At 50.7% G+C, this 23,289-nt stretch overlaps 1 protein-coding gene across 4 annotated transcripts in view; it reads left to right on the top strand.

Moving 5' to 3' along the window:
- LOC103191114 (disintegrin and metalloproteinase domain-containing protein 12) overlaps window positions 1–23,289 on the top strand; it is a 52,498-nt gene that overhangs the window by 4,879 nt on the left and 24,330 nt on the right. For 3 of the 4 annotated variants that reach the window (XM_042339710.1, XM_042339705.1, XM_042339715.1), the window contains exons 5-17: window positions 2,566–2,642; window positions 8,732–8,903; window positions 9,621–9,686; window positions 10,042–10,113; window positions 13,630–13,796; window positions 16,102–16,186; window positions 16,616–16,758; window positions 18,347–18,521; window positions 19,838–19,930; window positions 20,819–21,014; window positions 21,186–21,294; window positions 22,458–22,647; window positions 23,004–23,081. In XM_042339710.1, coding sequence (XP_042195644.1) covers window positions 2,566–2,642; window positions 8,732–8,903; window positions 9,621–9,686; window positions 10,042–10,113; window positions 13,630–13,796; window positions 16,102–16,186; window positions 16,616–16,758; window positions 18,347–18,521; window positions 19,838–19,930; window positions 20,819–21,014; window positions 21,186–21,294; window positions 22,458–22,647; window positions 23,004–23,081 — 1,623 coding nt within the window. Of the gene's footprint in view, window positions 1–2,565; window positions 2,643–8,731; window positions 8,904–9,620; window positions 9,687–10,041; window positions 10,114–13,629; window positions 13,797–16,101; window positions 16,187–16,615; window positions 16,759–18,346; window positions 18,522–19,837; window positions 19,931–20,818; window positions 21,015–21,185; window positions 21,295–22,457; window positions 22,648–23,003; window positions 23,082–23,289 lie in introns of those variants that run through there. The other variant, XM_042339723.1, reaches the window with a different exon arrangement.

The raw sequence follows: 23,289 nt of genomic DNA, 5'->3' as shown, positions 1-23,289 counted from the left end.
CGCAAGGTCACAGGTATGGTTTGGATTAAGACGGCTCTTTGGCCCATTTATTGTCATCCTTCCAGAACCTTATCCCAACATCTTGCCTAATTAATCTGTTCCCTTACATCTATTTCCTTCCGCTTGTTTAATTGGCTGCTGTGTTTCACCCACAAAATACCCAGTATATTCTATGAAGCACTTTGAGACATTTCATCGACTTGATAACGTGCTAAATCTAATGCAAGGATTGTTGTTATTATTATTAAGCACTTCACGTTTTACTCAACCGTCTCCCTTCATCATGGACACAGTGTGGAACCTTGGTTTCTTATTTGACTCCGAGCTGCCCTTCATATCCCCATGCTTTTACCCACTCAGCTTTGCCTCACCTATGAAACATTGCCTGTCCCCACCACGGCCTCTACCCCCAGGTTGCCGAGATCCTTATCCCCACGTTCACAACATCCAGGCTTGTCATATACTACTCTGCCTGCCAGCGTTCCTTCTCAAGCTGCAGACTATACAATACAAACTTACATTTACATAGAAGCTTTCATGTCAGGAGGACATCCCAAAGCGCTCGACAGCCAAGGGCAGTCAAAGAGGAAGATCTTGAGGAAGACATTGAAGGAAGCGTAGGGTCGAGCTGAAGGCTCTTGGGATCGATTTCCAGAGTGGGGATGGATACAACAAAACGTCGGGAGGACGTCCCACGCGCTGGACAGTCAGTGTTTTGGACCTGAGCTGGGCATCGGGATCTGGGAGGGTGGAGGGCAGCGGGAGAAGGAGGGTGACCGAAGGCACGGTCGAAGAGGAGGGTCTTAGGACAGATCTTGAAGGAGGCAAGGGAGGGGACTTTGGGATGGAGATCCAGAGGGCAGGCAGGTTGGTAAGGGGTTAGGAGGTCACAGAGGTAGGGGGAAACAAGGCCATGGGTGAGGACCAGGATCTTGACCTGTATCCTTTGTGTGATGGGAAGCCAGTGGAGTCGGGTGAGGATGGGGGTAATAGGGTCACGGAACCTGGAGCGGGAGAGGACACGGGATGCAGGGTTGTGGATGATCTGCAGCCTGTGGAGGGAGGAGTTGGGGAGGCCGACAAGCGGGGAGTTTGTGTAGTCGAGCCTGGATATTATGAATGTGTGTATGAGAGTCTCGGCGGGCTGCAGTGTGAGACACTGGTGGAGCCGGGCAGTGTTGCGGAGGTGGGGGAAGGCAGAGCAGGACATGGCACAGATGTGGGGTAGAAAGGATAGTTGAGTGTCAAACGAGATGCCAAGGTAGTCCAGACTGGCTCAATAAGGTTGGAGAATGCATCCTTGGATGGTGATGCTGTCAGTGCCTGAGCTGTGAAGGAGCTGACGGGAGGCAGAGGGAGTCCTGGTCGCAGATGGACAGAATGTCATTTGTTACTTTGTCCAGACTGTTTCTGTGCTGTGGGTATCACGGAAACCCGATTGGAAGGGTTCGTGAAGGGAATGGTGGGAGAGGAAGGAGCGAAGCAACAACTTGTTCCAAGACGTTGAATAGGAAAGGGAGGTTGGAGATGGGGCAGTAGTTTGAGAGCAGGGATGGGTCCAGGGAGAGTTTTTTAAGGCAAGGAGTGATGACACGTTTTTAGAGCAGTGGGACTGGTGCCAATGGACAGGGAGACGTTTATGATGTCTGTGAGTAGGGGGGCAAGAGTTGGAGCTGGGGGGTAAGGATACCTCAAAGTTCGACTGCTGACATTAGGGCGAGTGGACCGAGGAATGTGAAGCAGGCCAGTGCCCGCTGGGCGGAGGAAGGGGCCATGTTGGTAGGGTTTGAGGAGGTTGCAGTGGTACAGGTAAGACCTGGAGGGATATATTAACCAGCAATGGGATGGGCAGTGACGACAAAACTGCAGTTAAGCGAAAAGGCACTTGAAAAGTACAGTATAGATAACAGCAACAACTTCCATTTAAATTGTGCCTTCACACGGGGTAGTGTCCTGGAGTGCTCGAAAGTGGCGGAGTCTAATACTGAGCCAGGAGGAAAGGGAGGGGGGAGTTAACCGTATGCACAATATAAAAGGAAGGTCTTTAGATGGGATTTGAAGGTGGGGAAGGAGGGGACAAAGCTGAGTGATTGAGGGAGAGAATTCCAGAGTGGCGGAATGGAGGGCACGAGGACAAACAGGATGCCGGAGCCAGCTGAGGGAGGTAGCAGGTGGGCTGGGAGTAAGCAGATTGTATAGATAGGGAGGTGCAAGAGCATGAAGGGGTTTGAAAACGAGTGAGAGGAACTTGAAATCGACGGAGAGGAAAGCAGGAGTGAATACAGCAAATTTGGGAAAGAAGTTAAAAAGACGATTAGCAAGGCAAATAGGACCACGAGGAGAGCATAATAAAAATATAAAAAGAGAAAGCAAGATGTTCTATCGGCATGTTAGCAATAAAAGGATGGTTAAAGTCAGGATAGGAGCATTAAGTTCACAGCAGATAAGGAAATAGTGGAAATATATTTGTTCCTACTGTAAGGTAGATGTCCAGATCTGGTCTTAGCAGCCATCACTGCTCCAAGTATGCAGATTATTAAAATGTTTTGAACACTCTTTCTGTAGAGTAATTGTTACTACGAAGGAACAGTAAGAGGAATTCTTGGATCCCGGGTTGCTGCAAGTACATGTGTAGGACTCAGGTAAGATGTGTGCACACACCAATTGTATTCTGCTGCATTTGTTTTAAAACGTATATATACAAAGATACTGCCAATTCACTTTACAGTGTATTCTGTGAAGCGCTTTGAGACGTCTAGAAGACGTGAAAAGCGCTATATCAAATGCAAGGATTATTATTATAACCTTTCTTGTGTTTGGTCACACAATCCATGACTGTTTGTGAGGCATTGCTATGCGCAATTGGCTCCCATGTTTCAAAATATACATTGAATTGACTTTCAATATATTCTGTGAAGCGCTTTGAGATGTCTCGTGAAAGGTGCTACACAAATATAATTTTGTTGTTGCTGTTGTTGTCTCAAAGACATGATAAGGCACTATATGCAAGGATTATATTTTTGTGTTTTTAACATGCATGCAGCAAGATGTTCACGCAGAGGAGGAGAAGGGTAATATAATCCTTACAGTTGACATAGTGCCTTTCATGTCGGGAGGACTTTGCAAAGTCATTCACAGGCTATAAAGTGGAGTTACTGTGTATTTTGTAGGTGAATGTGGTACCCAATATGTGCATTGCAATATCCTGCAGCAATAGCTTTGGCTACAGGTCTCCCAGGGAGCTGGACTTGGGTGTTTCAGATCCAAGATGGGGGTTGGGATCAGAGAGGGTGGAGGGCACGGTTGGCAGGATGGTGATCGAAGGCACGGTCGAAGAGGAGAGTGTTGAATGGCTCTTGAAGGAGACAAGGGACGGGGTGAGGCGGAGGGACTGCAGGATGGAGTTCCAGAGGGTGGGATGAGAGTGGCTGAAGGCCCGTCCACCATTGGTGGGACGGGCGAGGCAGGGGAGTGAAGCAGGCAGGTTGGTAAGGGATAAGGAGGTCACAGAGGTAGCCATGGAGGCCTTTGAAGGTGACGACCAAGATCTTGAACTGAATCCTTTGTGTGATGGGAAGCCAGTGGAGTCGGGCGAGGATGGGAGTGATGGGGTCATGGAGCCTGGTGCAGGAAAGGACACGGTCTGCAGAGTTCTTGATGATCTGCAGCCTATGGAGTGGAGCCTCGATGTTATGAATGCGAGTATGAGGGTTTCGGTGGCCTACAGTGTGAGTCTGGCGGAGCCGGGTGATGTTGTGGAGGTAGGGGAAGGCAGAGCAGGACATGGCACAGTTGTGGGGTAGAAAGGATAGTTGAGCCTCAAACAAGATGCCAAGGTTCCGGACTGACTCAATAAGATGAAGTGTGCATCCTTGGATGGTGATACTGTCAGTGCCTGAGGTTTCTTCAGCTAAATATTGATAAGACAAAGTCGTACTTTTTGGCTGTCATCAACGTCTTCAATCGCACAGTTCTCATCTCCTCCACCTACCCGACCTGCCCCTAAAACTCTCCGAACCTGTACACAACCTAGGCGTCAGGTTCGACCCCCAATTATCCTTTCTCCCCCACATCCGGTCTCTCACCAGCACCGTTTTCTTCCACCTCCGACGCATCGCCCGTCTCTGCCAATATCTCACCCCAAATAACGTCGAAACCCTGGTCCATGCCTTTGTCATCTCTCGGCTGGACTATTCAAATGCCCTCCTCGCCGGTCTCCCCTCCACTACCATCCATAAAATCCAGGTTATCCAGAATTCTGCCGCCCGCATTCTTACCGGAACTAAACTCCGCTCCCTGATTACCCCAGTCCTTGCCAGACTGCACTGGCTGCCTGTCCCAGAGTGGATCGATTTCAAGATCCTCACTCTTCAAATCCCTCTACTCCTCTGCACCTCTCTGACCTCCTCTCTCCTCACAACCGTTGCCTTCGCTCCACCGGGTCTGGCCTCCTCCTTGTCCCCCGAATCCTCCGCTCCACCGTCGCAACGTCGGCGGCCGTGCCTTTAGCCACTACACCCCGAGGCTCTGGAACTCCCTTCCTCTCTCCCTTCGCCTCGTCCCCTCTTTTCCTACTTTCAGGTCTCGGCTAAAGACCTTTCTTTTCGACCGCGCTTTTGGTCACCCTATTCCCCCTCCCCCTGGCTCTGCCCTGGGATCCGTTATTGTGAAGCGCTTTGAGATGCCATCTGGCATGGAGGGTGTTATATAAATCCAAGTTGTTGTTGTTGTAGGCTCTGATAGGAGCCAGTCATTAGGGCTTCAGTCTTGGTGACGTTCAACTGAAGAAAGTTAGCTCTATCCAGCACTTGAAGTCTGATAGACATTCTGTCAGGACAGCAGTGGTCCTGGAGTCAAAGGTGGCGGCAGAGAGATAGAGTTGGGTGTCATCTGCATACATGTGGATATTGACCCCATGTCTGCGGATGATGTCACAAGATGGAGCATATGGATATTGAAGAGGAGGGGACGAAGGACAGAGCCCTGAGGAACACCGCATGAGATGGTACGTGTGCTAGAGGAGAAGCCATTTGTGGAGATGAAGTGGAGACGATGTGAGGTACGATCTGAGAGGAAGGAGCAAAGCTGGGAGGCAATGACTCGTTCCAGGACCTTGGAAAGAGAGGTTGGAGATGGGGTGGTAGTTTAGAATAGAAATGATGACGGACGTTTTTAGATGGGTGGAATGGTGCCAGTGGATAGGGAGAGGTTTATGATGTCTGTGAGTAGAGAGGCAAGGAGGTGGAGCTGGGAAGTAAGGAGAGGGGTAGGGATGGGGTTGAGGGAGCAGGTGGTCGGTTTCATGCGAGTTATAATGGTGATGAGAGAGGAGTGGGAGACAGGTTCGAAGATGCGGAGGGAGGGATGGATAGGGGCCAGGTTGTGAGGGGGAGATGGGGAGCGGGTAGCAGACGGAAGGGCAGAGGCAGCTAAGCAGATCCCCTCAACTTTGGTTTTGAGCAAGTCCAGCATCTCCTCGCAGTTGGCATTGGAGGTGAGGTGTCGGACGGTGGGCGGAGGAGCCAGATGGCGATGGAGAAGAGTAGCCTGGGTTGTCCTTGGCCTCCAAGATTGTCTTGGAGTAGAATAATGATTTAGCGGAGGCGATGGTGGAGCTGTAAGATTTAATAAGGTTCAGCCAGATCTGCCAATGGACAGTTAAGTTGGATTTGAACCGGGTTAGAATCCTCGCTTGCAAACGAGAGGACCCGAGTTCGATACCTGAGCAGGGCGAAATGTTAGGCAAGTTTCCTTATGCCACACAGCTCTGTTCACCTAGTTGTAATTAGGAACCCGGTTGTTAGTCGATTGACGGGTCGCATTTCTGAGGGTACAGACCTCCACAGATCAGATCAGACACATTCAGGAAAGAGGACAGGATTAGGATTTGGAGCTTTTGTTTGGTCGGACAATCCAGCACTGTTTGTGAGACACTGCTTTGCGTTTACGTTTCCTCCATATAATATATACATTGAATTAATTTTGCAGTATATTCTGTGAAGTGCTTTGAGGCGTCTCAAGCGCAAGGCTTATTATTATGGTTATTATAATGTTCACTCTCTCCCCCTGGAGCTACGCATCCTGTTTAACTAATTCTGGAGACTATTAGGCGCAGGTTGACAAGAGCCAAGACTTGGAGACCCCAGAGGGTAACTGCTGGAATCTAACCAGCTAAAACCACATAGCTTGCCATTGATAGCACTGTTTGGCAAGCTTTATGTCATTTGTCCAGCTTGATTCACCCCACCTGTTACCTCTCCCCAAGGAGACAGCTACAGTGGAGGAGCTACAACAACTGGCATTTATAAAGCAACCTAGATGTAGGATAACATCTCAGAGTGCTTGACAGGGACAGGTTTAGTGTGGATGACGAGGTAGTCAGATGGGATTTAAAGGTAGATATGATACAATACAAAGTTATATTTACACCCCAGGAAGACGCCCCAAGGCCCTGCATATTCAGGGATTTGGACCTCAGTTGGGGGGTTAGGATCAGGGAGGGTAGAGGGCAGGGAGGGTGGGGGTAAGAGGGTGGCCAAACAGGAGGATCTTGAGACAAAAGACAAAAGGTGTCTTGCAAGCCGACAGATTGAGGCAGGGAGTTCCAGAGTCTAGTGTTGAAGGCACGGCCACAGATTGTAGTGAGGAGTGGTTGGGTCGCGCAGCAGACATGTGCAAGCTGAGTGTAGGGACAGAGGGGTGATGTCCGAGATCAGAGAGGATGTGAAGAGATTTGTAGGTGACGGTGAGGATCTTAATGTGGAATCCTGTAGCTCAGTGTTTAGAGCATTCACCTCGCAAGTGAGAGGACCTGAGTTCAATTCCTGGCAGGGCGAAGCGTTGGGCAAGTTTCCTTACTCCACACACCTGTTTACCTAACAGTAAGTAGGAACCCAGTTGTTAATTGATTGGTGGATCGCTTTTCCGGGGGTAAAATAATCCCCTTAAAAAAATAATAATTTGTTCACTTAATCCACGACTGCTTGTGGGGAGTTCCTGATACCTGCCATCCACCTACTGAGGGCTCAAACACGTACTTATCGGATATCAAATGGCTAACTAGTGATTATCCTCCTTGGGAGGAGGTAAGTGGGGATCTCCTCCAGCTCATTTACAAAGTCCAGGATAAGCAGTGAGGTGAATTTGTGGCAAATACGGGAAGCAGCTGCAGGGAGGGAGGACTCTGGCCTACACTGATCTGTCACTAAGCACTTGGAGTTGGAAGCGGCTTCACAGAGGGCATGTCTGTTTGCCAGGGCCCCTCACATGAGGACCTGGATTTGGCAACTAGTGCTGAGTAAACCTGGAACAACAAGGGGAGTCCTTTCTGGGGGTAATAATTCCTTCAAAAAATAATAATAATTTGGTCACTCAATCCATGACTGTTTGTGGGACACTGCTGTGTGCAATTGGCTGCCGAATTTCACCCACAAAATATACAGTCAATTCACTTTACAGTATATTTTGTGAAGCACTTTGAGACATCTTGAAGATGTGATAAGGCATTATATCAAATGCAAAGATGATTATATATTACAAGCTATAATATAATAATAATACTTGATTTGATATAGCGCTTTTCACGTCTTCTCGACGTTTCAAAGAGCTTCACAGAATAGACTGTAAAGTGAATTGCCTGTATATTTGTGGGCGAAACGCAGCAGCCAATTGCGCACAGCAGTGTCCCACAAACAGTCATGGATTGAAAATGACCAATTTATTATTGTTTTGTTTTGGAGGGATTATTATTAGGCTCTGTGTGGAGTAAGGAAACTTGCTCAAGGATTCGTCTTGCCTGGAATTGAACCCCGGTGTCTCGCTGTACCCATTGCAGATTCACTTGCAACCAAAGAATCCAATATGGAATGTAGATTGACACACAGACAGACATTTCATCTTTATCTTTACTCTTTACTCAGCTGGGAGGACTCCTGTGGGAGGATTAATTTTGGCCATGCTGTTCTTTGAGTGGGCAACTCATTTTGGCATACTGTTGCATATATAATGTATAATTTACAATCACTGGGATGTCATCCCGACGTGAAAGGCGCTTTTATAATTGTAATTTTATTGTTGCCGCGAGCTTAGTTTCGCTTGTGCTCTTTATTTTGTTCCCACCGCCGCTTGGCTACGTGCGTACTCTGTACCACTTTCAGCCAGTGCAGCCACAAGACGTAACTGCAGTGTGCGCGTGCGTACAGACGGAGGTGCGTGGTGCGTGGTGATGTACGATGCCACAGCACCGCTTTGATTCGGCGGCCACCAGGTGTAACTGCAGCGAAAAACGCAAAACTGAAATACATTTTAGGTCATAACTCATGAATGATAGGAGATATCCAAAAACAATATGCCCATGTCACTCCCAGATCAAGAACTTTCTGAAGAGTATAAATCATGTCTCTATGTCAATCGGTTATGGGGATCTTTCTTGAAGCGCAGACAGACATTGTCGTTTTATTAGTATAGATTAAGAGGGAGAATGTAGATGAGAATAAAGTGGGGCCAAGCATAGAGCTCTGAGATACCGTCAGTGACCGTGCAAGGAGGAAAAACCATTGTAAGCAGTAGGCTGTACAATATTTCTGTTTCCTTCACGCAGGGTAATGTAATCTGCACCATTGACTCCAATCAAATAGCAATTTTATAACCTCTTTAGGCTCCTCTGCAATATACTTAAAGATGCAAAAATAAATCTGTTTCACCTTCTTTGCCTTTCTTGTCTCACTGTCAGTGCTCTCATTCTGCTCACAAACCAGAGTTACGTTATTGAGCACCTCGAGGAAGATGAACAAGGGCGCCACCTGATGTATAAACCTGAACAACTCAAATCAAAAGAGCGCAGATGTAGCCTCAGACACTCATTCCCTGAGGTGGCCAAAAACTCTATTGAGCATTCACATCGGGTAAGCATCACGTTTGATGTCTGATTGACACAGCATATTGGTAGGTTTGAGGAGCTTTGTGTTGCAGGTCATCGATCGGGTGACAGTGACAGCAATATGTAATTTAGCACAGGACATAAACAACGTTAAATCAAAGAAAAACACTGAAAAGAAAGGAGCTGTCATGTTCTAATAACAATAAAATAATCCTTGCATTTGATGTAGCGCCTAATCACGTCTTTGAGACGGCACAAGGTGCTTCACAGAATATGTAAATGGTAGTGACTGTATATTGCACCCAGCAGTGTCTCACAAACAGTCGATTCAGTGATCAAATTATTATTGTTTGATGCGGGGGAGGGGGGGGGGAGATTATTACCCCAGGAGGACGTCCTCCCAACATGAAAGGCGCTGTGTAAATGTAATTTTGTATCGTATTGCCCAACGTTTCGCCCTGCCTGGGAATCGAACCCAGGTCCTCTCACTTGCAAGGCGAGCATGCTAACCACGAAACTGCAGGACTAAACAAAGTCTAAAAGGTTGCTTTGAGATACCGCTCTCCTTCTTCCCCTTCCAGCCAGGCTAAGATAGGTGTTTGGGCAGGACAAGATGAAATTGGTTAAAGTGCCTTTTACATCTGAACCTTTTGTATTCCATTCATTATATACGTGATGTGGTGAATGTAATGCCTGTGAATATTACTCCAAACCTGCTTTAAAGTCATTCACTTTTTTTCAGCTAAAAAGGAGTCTGAGCACAGAGGTGAAGCACATTGAGCTGGTGCTAGTTGCCGACAATGCAGAGGTACATAAACCATATACAATGCACAAGCTATCACTGCTTCCAAATACAATGTGGGCAGGGGTGGTGTGGGCATAAGTGGGAGGGCTATACTGCGTGGGCTGGATTGGAAGGGGTGCATGTGGAATTGAGATGGGTGTGTTGTGTATGTGTGGGGGGAGGGGTGTGCTGTGTGTGGGGAGGGGTGGAGGAGTGTGCTGTGTGTGTGGGGAGGGGTGTGCTGTGTGTGTAGGGGGGATATCCTAAGGCGCTGGACAGTCAGGGATCAGGACCTGAGCTGGGGGTTTGGATCAGGAGAGGTGGAGAACATGTAATCTGCTGACCACATTGCCGTATATCATGTGATTCCTTATTTCAGTATCGCAGTGCATTTCACAGCAAACGAAAAGTTATCAATCGCTTGGTCAATGCTGCTAATTACGTAGATTTGGTGAGTTTGAAAAGCTTTACTGAAATTGCTGGATAGATGGGGATAGAGCTGCTACGATGGGGATAGAGCTGCTATGAGAGGTTTTAGGTGACTTTAACCACTTTGCAGGCCCAGGCATCAGCCGTCACAAATTTGGCCATAAAATTGCTCTCTCTTTAAGCAGTGGTGAATAGTACACAGAGATGTGAAATAATAAAATCTGTACAACCGTGAGATGGTGTGTTTGTGCTTGTGTAACACTGAGACTGTGTGTGTGTGTGAATCATAGAATTATTCAGCACAGAAGGAGGCCATTTGGCCCATCGTGCGCCTGCAAACTTGTCCTCCTCAAATAATTATCTATTTCTCTCATAAACGTTGTTATTGATTTGGCTTCAACCTCCCTTTCAAGCAATGCATTCCAGATCCAAACACACCACTGTGTGAAAAAATTTCTCCTCACCTCCATTTCTTTTAAAACCTATTTTAAATCAACCCACCCGCCAGTGGAAATAGTTTCTCCTTGTTCACCCAATCAAATCCCCTCATAATTCTGAAAACTTCTATTAAGTCTCTTCTTAACCTTATTTGTTCCAAGGAGAATAATCCCAGCTTCTCTATCCTCTCCTGATAACTGAAGTCCCTCATTCCTGGTACCATCCTGGTAAATCTCCTTTGCACCTTCTCCAATGCCTTAACGTCCTTCCTAAAGTGTGGGGCCCAGAACTGAACACAGTCTCTCGCTGAGCCCTAACCAGTGTTTTGTAAAGATTTATCATAAATTCCTGACTTGTGTATTCTATGCCCCTATTTATAAAGCCTGGTATCCCATATGCTTTATTACAGCTTTAACTACCTGTCCTGCCACCTTCAAAGATTTGCTTATTTGAAAGCCCAGTTCTCTCTGTTCCTTCCCCCCCTTTAAGATTGTACCATCAGCTTATATTGCCTCTCCTCATTCTTCCTCCCCAAATGCATCACTCCGCATTTCTCCACATTAAACTTCATCTGCCACGTGTCTGCCCATGTTACCAGTCAGTCTATGTTCTCTATCCTCCTCACTGTTTACTACTTTTCCTAATTTAGTATCACCTGTAAACTTGGATATTGATCTCCCTATACCCAAGTCCAGGTCATTTATTTAGATCAAAAACAGCAGTGGTCCGAATACCGACCCCTGGGAGACACCACTGCACACTTCCCTCCAGTCAGAAAAACAACTGTTCACCACCACTCTCTGCTTTCTGTCTCCCAACCAGTTCTGTATCCGCTGCTACTGTCCCTTTAATACCGTGGGCCTCTATTTTGCTTTCAAGTCTCTTATGTGGCACTTTATCAAACGCCTTTTGAAAATACTTATAAACTATATCAACTGCATTACCTTCATCCACCATCTCCGTTACTTCATCAAAAAGCTCTATCTGATTTGTTAGACGTGATTTGCCTTTAGCAAATCCATGTTGCATGTCCTTTATTAACCCATATTTTATGAGTAAAAATTTATTTTGTCCCGGATTATAATCTCTAAAAGTTTCCCCACTACTGACGTTAGGCGGGTAGTCAGTAGTAGGGAACTACTGACTACCCGCCTGTAGTTCCCGGGTTTATCCTTCTGACCCCTTTTTGTACAGAGTTGTAACATTTGCAACCGTCCAGTTCCCTGGCTCCACCCCTGATATCCAAGGATGATTGTGACCAGTGCCTCTATTATTTCTACCCTTACTTCCATCCCAACCGACTAGGTGACTTATCTATCTTGAGTACTATCAACCTTTTTTAATACCTCCTCTCGGTTTATTCTTATCTTATCCAATTTCTCTATCCTCTCCTCCAATACCGTGGTATTGGCTGCATCCTCTTCTTTTGTGAAGATAGATGCAAAGAACTCATTCAGTATGTCAGCCATGCCCTCTGCCTCCATAAGAAGATTTCCTCTTTGATCCCTAATTGGACCCACCCTACCTTTGACTTAACCTTTTTTTACACTAAACCTGATGATGTTGTGATCACTGTTGTCCAGATGCTCTCCTACTGAAACCTGCTCCACTTGCCCCATTTCATTCCCCAGGGAATATGTGTGTATAACAGTGAGACTGTGTGTGTGTGTGTGTGTGTGCATGTAACAGTGAGACATAGAAACAGGAGTAGGTTTGTTGTGGTTGTTGTAGGCCATTGAGCCCCTCAAGTCTGTTTCACCATCAAGGCTGATCTGCACCTCAAGTCCAATTACCTGCCTGACCTAATAAATATCTATCCACCTCAGTCTGGACAATGTGAATGGATCCAGCATTCACAGCCTCTCTCCACACAGGGGAGACAGTTCCAGATTTCCACTTCCCTTTGGGTGAAAAACTGCCTCCTAATTTCACTCCTAAATGGCCTAACACTAATTTTAAAAGGCTGGCCCCTTGTTCTGGATTCCCTACCAGAGAAATAGTTTCTGTATCTACCCTATCAAATCCCTTTATTATTTTAAACTTCTCAAATCAGATCACACCTCAACCTTCGAAACTCAAGGGGACACAGACCAAGTTTATGGAACCTGTCCTCATAATTTAACCCTTTAAGCCCTGGTATCATTCTGGTGAATCTGTTCTGCACCCCCTCCAGAGCCAATTTATCCTTCCTGAGGTGCGGTGCCCAAAACTGAACGCTGTACTCCAAATGGGGCCCTGTATAGTTGAAACATCATTTTCTCTCCTTTATATTCCAGGCCCCTTGAAATAAAGGCCAACTTCCCATTAGCCTTTTAGATAATTGTTTGTACCTGTGAGCTTGTATTTAGTGATGTGTGTACGTGGACACCCAAATCCCTTTGCTCCTCCACAGTTCTTAGTTTCTCAGTTTTTCACCATTTAGAAAATAATCTGTTTTCCTATTTTTGGATCCATAGGGATGACCTCACACTGAATTCAATCTGCCATGGTTTTGCTCACTCACAATCTATCTTAAGTCCCTGTATCCTCCTGCTCCCATCTACACAATTTACTGTGCCTCCTAACTTTATGTCATCTGCAAATTTCAATATAAAACTATTTTCAACACCTTGGGACATCCTCCCGACATGAAAGGTGCTATATAAATGTAATTTTGTTGTTGTTGACTATTCCTTCGTCCAAGTCATTTATTTATATATATATATGTGTGTGTGTGTGTGCATATGGAGACTGTGTGTGTAATTATACATGTAACAGTGAGATGGTGGTGTGTGCATGTTACAGTGAGATGGTGTGTGTGTGACACTGAGAGGTTATGTTTGTATGTGACACCGAGAGGCTGAGTGTGTGTGTGACACTGAGAGGCTGTGTGTGTGTGTGACAGTGAGAGGCTGTGTGTGTGTGAGTGAGAAGCTGTGTGTGTGACACCGAGAGGCTGAGTGTGTGTGTGACACCGAGAGGACAGGCTGGATTCTGTTCAATTGTGGAGTGAGGGGTGGATGTGTCTTTGTATAAGATGGTGGAGGTGATCAGGGCTAAGATTGTATTCTTCCAAACTGCCTTCATTCAACCTGACGTAGAGCGTGACTTGACTCACTAGTTTTACAGACCGCTATCCATCCGAATCGCACTGATTGGAGTAGAGGTTTGGACAGTAGATCAGATCCCTGTTGATACAAACGCTCTGGGAATACTCAAACGCTTCCTCCAGTGGAGAAAGTTCAACCTTCTGCCCAGACTGTACAACGACAATGCTCAGCTAGTCATGTAAGGACATCTCTCCCAATCCGTGTTTCTCTCCCCGTCTCAGCACACTCACTCCCTCTCCCAGCCCAGCCCTCTCATTCCCAGCCCCAGCCCCAGCAAGCTCACTCCCCGTCCCAGCGCTCTCACTCCCCGTCCCAGCGCTCCACTCCCCGTCCCAGCGCTCCACTCCCCGTCCCAGCCCGCTCGCTCCCCGTCCCAGCGCTCTCGCTCCCCGTCCCCGCCCGCTCGCTCCCCGTCCCAGCCCTCTCGCTCCCCGTCCCAGCCCGCTCGCTCCCCTTCCCAGCGCGCTCGCTCCCCGTCCCTGCCCGCTCGCTCCCCGTCCCAGCCCTCTCGCTCCCCGTCCCCACCCGCTCGCTCCCCGTCCCAGCCCTCTCGCTCCCCGTCCCAGCCCGCTCGCTCCCCGTCCCAGCCCGCTCGCTCCCCATCCCAGCGCGCTCGCTCCCACCCCCAGCGCGCTCGCTCCCACCCCCAGCCTCAGCCCGCTCCCACCCCCAGCGCGCTCGCTCCCACCCCCAGCCCGCTCCCAGTCCCAGCCCCAGCCCGCTCACTCCCTGTCACAGCGCGCTCGCTGCCCCAGCCCGCTCACTCCCTGTCCCAGCGCGCTCGCTGCCCCAGCCCGCTCGCTCCCTGCCCCAGGGCGCTCGCTCCCTGCCCCAGGGCGCTCGCTCCCTGCCCCAGGGCGCTCGCTCCCTGCCCCAGGGCGCTCGCTCCGGCCCCAGCCCGCTCGCTCGCTCCCGGCCCCAGCCCGCTCGCTCGCTCCCTGCCCCAGCCCGCTCGCTCGCTCCCTGCCCCAGCCCCGCTCGCTCCCTGCCCCAGCCCGCTCGCTCGCTCCCTGCCCCAGCCCGCTCGCTCGCTCCCGGCCCAGCCGCTCGCTCGCTCCCGGCCCCACCCGCTCGCTCGCTCCCGGCCCCAGCCCGCTCGCTCGCGTCCCGGCCCCAGCCCGCTCGCTCGCTCCCGGCCCCAGCCCGCTCGCTCGCTCCCGGCCCCAGCCCGCTCGCTCGCTCCCGGCCCCAGCCCAGTCCCAGCCCTAGCTCGCTCGCTCCCGGCCCCAGCCCGCTCGCTCGCTCCCCGGCCCCAGCCCGCTCGCTCGCTCCCGGCCCCAGCCCGCTCGCTCGCTCCCGGCCCCAGCCCGCTCGCTCGCTCCCGGCCCCAGCCCGCTCGCTCGCTCCCGGCCCCAGCCCGCTCGCTCGCTCCCGGCCCCAGCCCGCTCGCTCGCTCCCGGCCCCAGCCCGCTCGCTCGCTCCCGGCCCCAGCCCGCTCGCTCGCTCCCGGCCCCAGCCCGCTCGCTCGCTCCCGGCCCCAGCCCGCTCGCTCGCTCCCGGCCCCAGCCCGCTCGCTCGCTCCCGGCCCCAGCCCGCTCGCTCGCTCCCGGCCCCAGCCCGCTCGCTCGCTCCCGCCCCAGCCCGCTCGCTCGCTCCCGGCCCCAGCCCGCTCGCTCGCTCCCGGCCCCAGCCCGCTCGCTCGCTCCCGGCCCCAGCCCGCTCGCTCGCTCCCGGCCCCAGCCCGCTCGCTCGCTCCCGGCCCCAGCCCGCTCGCTCGCTCCCGGCCCCAGCCCCGCTCGCTCCGCCCCGCCCGCTCGCTCCCTGCCCCTGCCCGCTCGCTCCCTGCCCCTGCCCGCTCGCTCCCTGCCCCTGCCCGCTCGCTCCCTGCCCGCTCGCTCGCTCCCTGCCCGCTCGCTCGCTCCCTGCCCGCTCGCTCCCTGCCCGCCCGCTCGCTCCCTGCCCCTGCCCGCTCGCTCCCTGCCCCTGCCCGCTCGCTCGCTCCCGGCCCGCTCGCTCGCTCCCGGCCCCAGCCCGCTCGCTCGCTCCCGGCCCCAGCCCGCTCGCTCGCTCCCGGCCCCAGCCCGCTCGCTCGCTCGCTCCCTGCCCGCTCGCTCGCTCCCTGCCCGCTCGCTCGCTCCCTGCCCGCTCGCTCGCTCCCTGCCCGCTCGCTCGCTCCCTGCCCCCGCTCCGCTCCTCCCCCGCCCGCCGCTCCCGGCCCCAGCCCGCTCGCTCGCTCCGGCCCCAGCCCGCTCGCTCGCTCCCGGCCCCAGCCCGCTCGCTCGCTCCCGGCCCCAGCCCGCTCGCTCGCTCCCGGCCCCAGCCCGCTCGCTCGCTCCCGGCCCCAGCCCGCCCTCGCTCCCGGCCCCAGCCCGCACCCTCGCTCCCGGCCCCAGCCCGCACCCTCGCTCCCGGCCCCAGCCCGCACCCTCGCTCCCGGCCCCGGCCCGCTCGCTCCCGGCCCCGGCCCACTCGCTCCCAGCCCCAGCCCGCTCGCTCTCTGACATCGTTATTGTGTTATTGTGTGAATTGTGTTTGTTTCATAGGGGAAATACATATGGAAATGTCACAGAACAACCAGCTCAGTTCAGCTCCATGTGCTCGTCGGATTACTCGGGAGGTATTGCTTTGGTGAGCGTCACATTGTTTGTACGTGTTGTACTCTTTAAAGAAGTGACCTATTTGCACATTGCGTGCATATTCCTAGAACTAACCATCTTATGTGTGGATAGCATTGTGCATATGGCTGTAGCTTAGTGGTCAGAGCGCTCGCATCACAAGCAAAAGGGCCTGGGTTTGATTCGCAGGCAGGGTAAAATGTTAGGCATGTTTCCTTACTCCACACGCCTCTGTTTACCTAGCAGTAAGTGGGAACCCAGTTGTTAGTTAATTGGCCCATCGCTCAAAAAATATACAGTCAATTCACTTTACGGTATATTTTGTGAAGCGTTTTGAGATGTCTAGAAGACATGATAAGGCGCTATATCAAATGCAAGAATTATCATTGTTATAATTATTATCTTCTTGATTGTTTCTCCCTAAATGACTTTCTTTTTCTAGGACAATACAGCTGACAGTTTAGGGATTGCTTCTAATTTAGCCCATGAAATTGGACACAATTTAGGAATGGGCCACGACTCCCCAGCTCCCCTCTGTGTTTGTGCAGACAGGAAAGCAGGCTGCATCATGGCTGAAATCCAAGGGTGAGTAAGATGTAGAAATTAGTTATTGTCCACATTTGTCTGATTATATGTAGACCAGAGCCAAAATACTTGTGATCCTTAACCTTCAGATCAGCTGAGCAAGATGGAATCCATCCACCTCGGCTCTTGCCAACATCTCCTTGCCCATCTGCATTCAATTCCCGGGTGGGACAGGGCAAAACCTTTGGTAAATTTCCTTGCTCCACACTCTGTTTACCTCGCAATAACTAGGAACCCTTAATTAACTTAGTCGATTGCTGTTGTTGTCAACAGTCATGTTATCAATGCCAACCGCCTGCTCGCTGGTCTTCTCAACTCTGCAGATTATTCAGAACTCTGCAGCTCGTGTCCTCTCCCGCACCAGGCTCCACAAGCCCTATCATCCCCATTCTTGCCCGGCTTCACTGGCTCCCTATGCCTCAGAGAATTGAGTACAAAACCCTTGTACTCATCATCAAAGTCCTCGTTGGTCTTGCTCCCCCTATTTCTCAGACCTCCTAACTACATACCAGCCTGTCTGCTCCTTCCGCTCGGCGACATCCGCCTGCTTCCGGTCCCCCGCACTTCCTGCCCCACCATTGGTGGTCAAGCATTCAGCATCTCTGCCTCACACTCTGGAACTCTATCCCGCAATCTCTCTGCCTCACCCCATCTCTTGCCTCCTTCAAGTCTCATCTAAAGAAGTTCCTTTTCAACCGTGCCTTTGGCCATCCTCCCACCCATCCCCCCTCCCCCTGACCTCCACCTCTCCTGACCTTAACTCATATCTTGGGTCTGAAAACCCACTGACTATACAGCGGCCTGGGAAATCTTTCCTACGTGAAAGGCGCTATACAAGTATAATTTGTTGTTGTTGATTGGTGTATCCTCTCGCAAGGCGAGTGCTCTAACCACTCAGCTGCAGGACTTCACTATCCTCTGAGGGTGGAAGAAGGAGAGAGCACTGTGATGGAAGTCCAGACCAACAAAAACAACAACAAATGACAACAATAACTTATATTTACAAAGCATCCCTCATGCTGTGTAGCGTCCCAGAGCACTTGACAGTGACGGAGCACAACACTGAGCTGGAGGGCGGGGGAGGTGACCGTAGGTTAGGTCAAAGAGGAAAGTCTTCCGGAGCAATCTGAAGATGGGGAACTATGGGGAAAGGTGGAGGGATAGATTAAGAGTGTTCCAGAGTTTTCTGGCATAGTGGCTGAACCCACGGCCACCAATGGTGGAATGGAGGTCACAAGGGATATGCAGGAGGTCGGAGCCAGTCGAGCAGAGGCAGCGGATGGTGGGGAAGCAGTTTGGAGAGATAGGGATATGCCAGGAATGTGAAAATGAATGTGAGGACCTTGAAATCAACCCATTCAGTGATAGAACTGCTGTGATGGGGGTACGGAGTTTAATATGGGTGAGTATGTGGGCAGTGTGAGTTTGCGGGTGGTGAATTACATTTGTATAGTGCCTTTCACCTCGGGCGGACATCCCAGGCCAGACAGCCCCACACGGGCATCTGGCATTGGGGAACCAGTTCATCGCTAACAATGCATTCACGAGCAGCTCCTTTGTCTCTAACTGCCTCAATGCCTTCTTTTAGTCTTCAACCACCACAAGTTTTCAGCAGCTGCAGCAGAGATAGTCTGCAGCGCAGCCTGGCTCGAGGTGTTGGGATGTGCCTGTTTAACCTGCCGGACCCTGAATTGCTGGTGCGAGGAAAATGTGGAAACTTATATGTGGATCCAGGGGAAGAGTGTGACTGTGGAAAGCCTGAGGTAGGCCGGGTGTGTGTCTGTGGGAATTAGTCACTCTCTGATTTCAGCACTGTGAAACACTTTGAGACGATGGATTTTCTCGAGTCCAAAGACGAGGCGATGCGCTCTGTTGCCTCTACGCCCTCTACCGCCACCCAGTTCCCACCTCTTGTTCACCCCATCCCTCCCTCCCCACTTTTGACCCTGTCTCTCCCTCTTCGCTCACCTCCATCATTTTCCGTATGAAACCCACCATCTGGTTCCATGACTTCCCTCTCCTAACCTCCCAACTCCACCTCCTTGCCCCCCTCCCCCACTAACAGACCTTGTTTAACCTCTCCCTGTCCACTGGCACTGTACCGTCCCCCTAAAGACAGCCTACCCTAAAAAAAAACTTCCCTTTCCGCTTTTCCCCACCTCCACAACATTGCCCACCACTGCCTCTCACCGCAGGCCGCTGAGACCTGATCCTTGCTTTCATCACGCTCAGCTTGACTACGCCAACTGCCTGCTCGCTGGACTTCCCAACTGTTCCCTTCACAGATTGTTCAGAACTCTGCAGCTCGTGTCCTCCCCCAAACCAGGCTTTGTGAACCAATCACCACCGTTCTTCACCGAATTCACTGGGTCCCTATTCCTCAGAAAATCGAGTACAAAACTATAGTTTTCACCTTCCCGGTCTTGCTCCCCCCTACCTATCCGACCTCCTAACCCCATATCAGCCTGTCCACTCCCTCCACTCGGCGGACAGGCTATTCCAGGTCCCCCGCGCTTCCCACCCCACCATCGGTGGTCAGGCATTCAGCATCTTTTCCCCCACACTCTAGAAATCTATCCCGCAATCTCTCCAGCTCAACGCCTTTCTAGCCTCCTTCAAGTCTCATCTAAAGACCTTCCTCTTCGACCGTGCCTTTGGCCACTCTCTTACCCCCAACCCGCCTGCCCTCCAACCCTCCTGGCCCCAACTCTCAAGCTCAGGTCCAAAAAACTCTGACTGTCCAGCACGCTGGGAGGTCTTTTCGGCGCTATACAAATGTAATTTGTTGTTGTTGTCTCGAAGATGTGATAAGGCGCTATATCAAATGCAAGGACTATTATAGTGTCTGGAAGCATGTGGGCACCCCCAGTGATCCCGAGCTGGCTGAGCGAAGGGGAATGGCCATAAGCAGGTTGGGGAGGTAGGGAGGTGATTTGTAGGTCAGTGAGGATCTTGATCTGACTCAGAAGTGAGAGAGAACTCTACCAAGTGAGCAAGGATGACACATGCTTTGAGTACTGATTGAAAGGCTGTTCCTGTGGATGTGTGTGTGTCTAACAATCTCCTGCTCATACCTTAGGAATGTACCGATCCCTGCTGTGTGGCAGCTATTTGTCAGCTCTGGCCTGGGGCAAAATGTGCCTCAAATGACGTGTGCTGTAAAAACTGCAAAGTAAGCTTTTCTTACAATTCTCTGTCTCCTCCCGTGCTACACACATGTGCCCAGAGACCCCGCTCACTGCTCTCCCCGCTCACTGCTCTCCCTGCTCACTGCTGTCCCTATGTACCCCTCACTGCTGTCCCTGTGTACCTCTCACTGCTGCCCCTGCTCACTGCCGTCTCTGTGTACCGCTCACTGCTGTCCCTGCTCACTGCTGTCCCTGTGTACCGCTCACTGCTGTCCCTGCTCACTGCTGTCCCTGTGTACCGCTCACTGCTGTCCCTGCTCACTGCTGTCCCTATGTACCCCTCACTGCTGTCTCTGTGTACCGCTCATTGCTGTGTACCGCTCACTGCTGTCCCTGTGTACCGCTCACTGCTGTCCCTGTGTACCGTTCACTGCTGTCCCTGTGTACCGCTCACTGCTGTCCGTGTGAACCGCTCACTGCTGTACCTGTGTACCCCTGACTGCTGGCCCTGTGTACCCCTGACTGCTGGCCCTGTGTACCCCTCACTGCTGGCCCTGTGTACCCCTCACTGCTGGCCCTACAGAAGGAGGGGAAGGAGCAAGACGGAGGGATTGAGGGAGCACGTTCCAGAATTTTGGGGTATAGCGGCTGAAAGCATGGCCGCTGAGTGGGGAGCAAATGGGACGAGGGACAAGTAAGAGGCCGGAGCCAGTTGGGCGGAGGCAGCGGTGGTGGAGTGGGGGTAAGCAGGTTGGAGAGGTAGGGAGATGCGAGGGCATGAAGTGATTTGAAAACGAGTGAGGATCTTGAGATCGTTACATTTGATGACAGTGGAGCCTGGCGAGGACTGGTAAAAAAGGCACGTTTTACCTCATTGCACGTTGATATGTGAATATGGCATTTAGTGATTGTGTGTGTAACCCGGCTTACAGTTTGTGAAAGCTCGCAGAGTGTGCAGGGAGCCAATCAGCGAGTGTGATTTCCCCGAGTATTGCACTGGAACCTCGGCCCACTGTCCCACCAACCAGTACAAAAAGAACTTTTATCCGTGCGACAACGGAAATGCTTACTGCTACAATGGAGCCTGCCGCACACTGCAAAGCCAGTGCAGGGATATCTGGGGACCTAGTGAGTATCCAACCCACAGTGAGAGACACATACATGCACTGAGGGGCGCGCGCGCGCGCACACTCAGGGGCACGCACACTGAGGGGCACACGCGCACGGGATGAAGGACGCCATATAAATGTTGCTCTGTAACTCGTTTCTCCTCCAGTTACTTCCTTTCTCTCTCTTTAGATGCTACTCCCAGTCCCCTCATTTGCTACTGGTACATGAACAAATTAGGAAACAAGTTTGGAAACTGTGGGCGAAAGGATGATGGTTCCTTTGTGAGCTGCCCAATAAAGTGAGTGTGAGAAGAGGTGTCGTCTGTAGTGGCATCACTGAATAGATATTGGGCTTTGTAAACCGTAGATATAATAATAATTTTTGCATTTAATACAGTACCTTATCACATCTTCGAGACATCTCAACGAGCTTCACAGAATATACTATAAAGTGAATTCACTGTGTATTTTATGGGCAAAACACGGCAGCCAATTGCGCACAGCAGTTGACCAAATTTTTAAAAATATTTTCTTTGGAAGGGATTGCTACCCCCGGAAAAGCGATTGGCCAATCGACTAACAATCAGGTTCCTATTTACTGCTAGTTAAACAGAGGAGTGTGGAGTAAGGAAACTTGCCTAAGATTTCGCCCTGCCCGGGAATCGAACTCCGGTCCTTTCGCTTGTGAGGGAAGCTGCTTTAACCACTGAGCTACAGAACTCCACGATGAGTGGAAATTGTTGTTGCCTTACCACCAATATGGGCATTAATTACATTAATTAAGGGAGAAAAGGTATAAATTATCAATGTCACATGTGCTGTTCACATCCTCAGAAACTCTACTCATCGTGAACATGTTTTTAACCTAAATGCATAGTCTAGGGTAAACGCTGTATATTCTGTGAAGCACTTTGAGACACCTTGAAGACATGGTAACATCAACAAGATTGCATTTGCATAGCGCTTTCATGTCGGGAGCACGTCCCAAGGCACTGGACAGAGTGTCAGCCCCGAGTTGGGGTCAGGGGGAGAAGGGAGGGGAGGGGAAGGCATGGTTGAAGATAATAATATATAAGGCGCTATATCAAATGCAAGGATTATTATCTTACAGCACAAAAGGAGGGCATTCAGCCCATCGTGCTTGTGCTAGCTCTTTGAAAGAACTACCAACTAGTCCCATTCCCCCGGCTCTTGCCCTAACTAGGCTCACTCTCCCCCCACTTACCCCAATTAGTCCCATTCCCCCACTCGTACCCCAACTAGCCACACTCCTCTGTTCTTACCCCAACTAGTCCCACTCCCCTGCTCTTACCCGGGAGCTCTGCATTTCCCCTCATCTCCCCGCTGGTTCTTTTGCCAATTATCTTAAAACTGGTTCCTCTGGTTACCAACCCACCTGCCAGTGGAAACAATTTCTCCATATTTTCTCTATTAAAACCTATTATTTGCAATTTTCCTGCAGAGATGTGAAATGTGGCAAACTTCAGTGCAGTAAAAGAGGAGCATCACTAATTCTTGGGGGAAGATCAGTATCCGTGGTATCTCGTTTTTCTAATACAGGCAAGAACTTTCAGTGCCATGGAACCTATTTCATGGGCGACATTGAAGGCATTGATATGGTGGCATCTGGTACACCTTGCGGTTCAGCAAAGGTAAATCTCCGTACCCCCATCACACCAGTCCTCGCCAGGCTCCACTGCCTCCCAATTACTGAACTGATCAATTTCAAGATCCTCTCACTCATTTTCAAATCCCTTCCTGCCCTTGCACCTCCCTGGACTATCTGCGTGAAGGTCGCTATAAATGCAAGTTGTAATGACAACGTTCTGTATCGGTTACAGATTCAGGCTTCGCAATGAGCTGATCCTCACATTCTTGTAACTTCCCTTTGTGGCAAATTCCTGATTGTAGCCAGGCTATTGATGAGACACACTAAGTAAATACTCCATGCAATCACCTTGTCTGTCTGAATCCACACAATCTGTAATCACTGTATCTCTTTCCTCAGGTGTGCTTCAAAGGTATGTGTCGCAATGTCAGGGTGTTCAGTGTGAACAAGTGCCATGCTTACTGCAGCGGCCATGGGGTGAGTACTGAGACATAGCTGAGCACTAGAGCTGAGATACGTCTCTTCCTCTGAAGAGCTGAGCGACAACAACAAATTATGTTTATCCAGCACCTTTCATATCAGGAGAAGGTCCAAAGGTGCTGGACATTCAAGATTTTGTACCTGAGCTCCTGTCAGCAGCTCCACGCCTCAAGCACTGACAGCAACACTATCCATGGATGGATGC

The sequence above is a fragment of the Callorhinchus milii genome, unplaced genomic scaffold, assembly GCF_018977255.1.
Source record: "Callorhinchus milii isolate IMCB2004 unplaced genomic scaffold, IMCB_Cmil_1.0 Scaffold1, whole genome shotgun sequence".
In the NCBI taxonomy this organism is placed as follows: Eukaryota; Metazoa; Chordata; class Chondrichthyes; order Chimaeriformes; family Callorhinchidae; genus Callorhinchus; species Callorhinchus milii.
The sequence above is the reverse complement of the archived record's forward strand: the minus strand, read 5'-3'. Positions and strand labels throughout refer to the sequence as shown.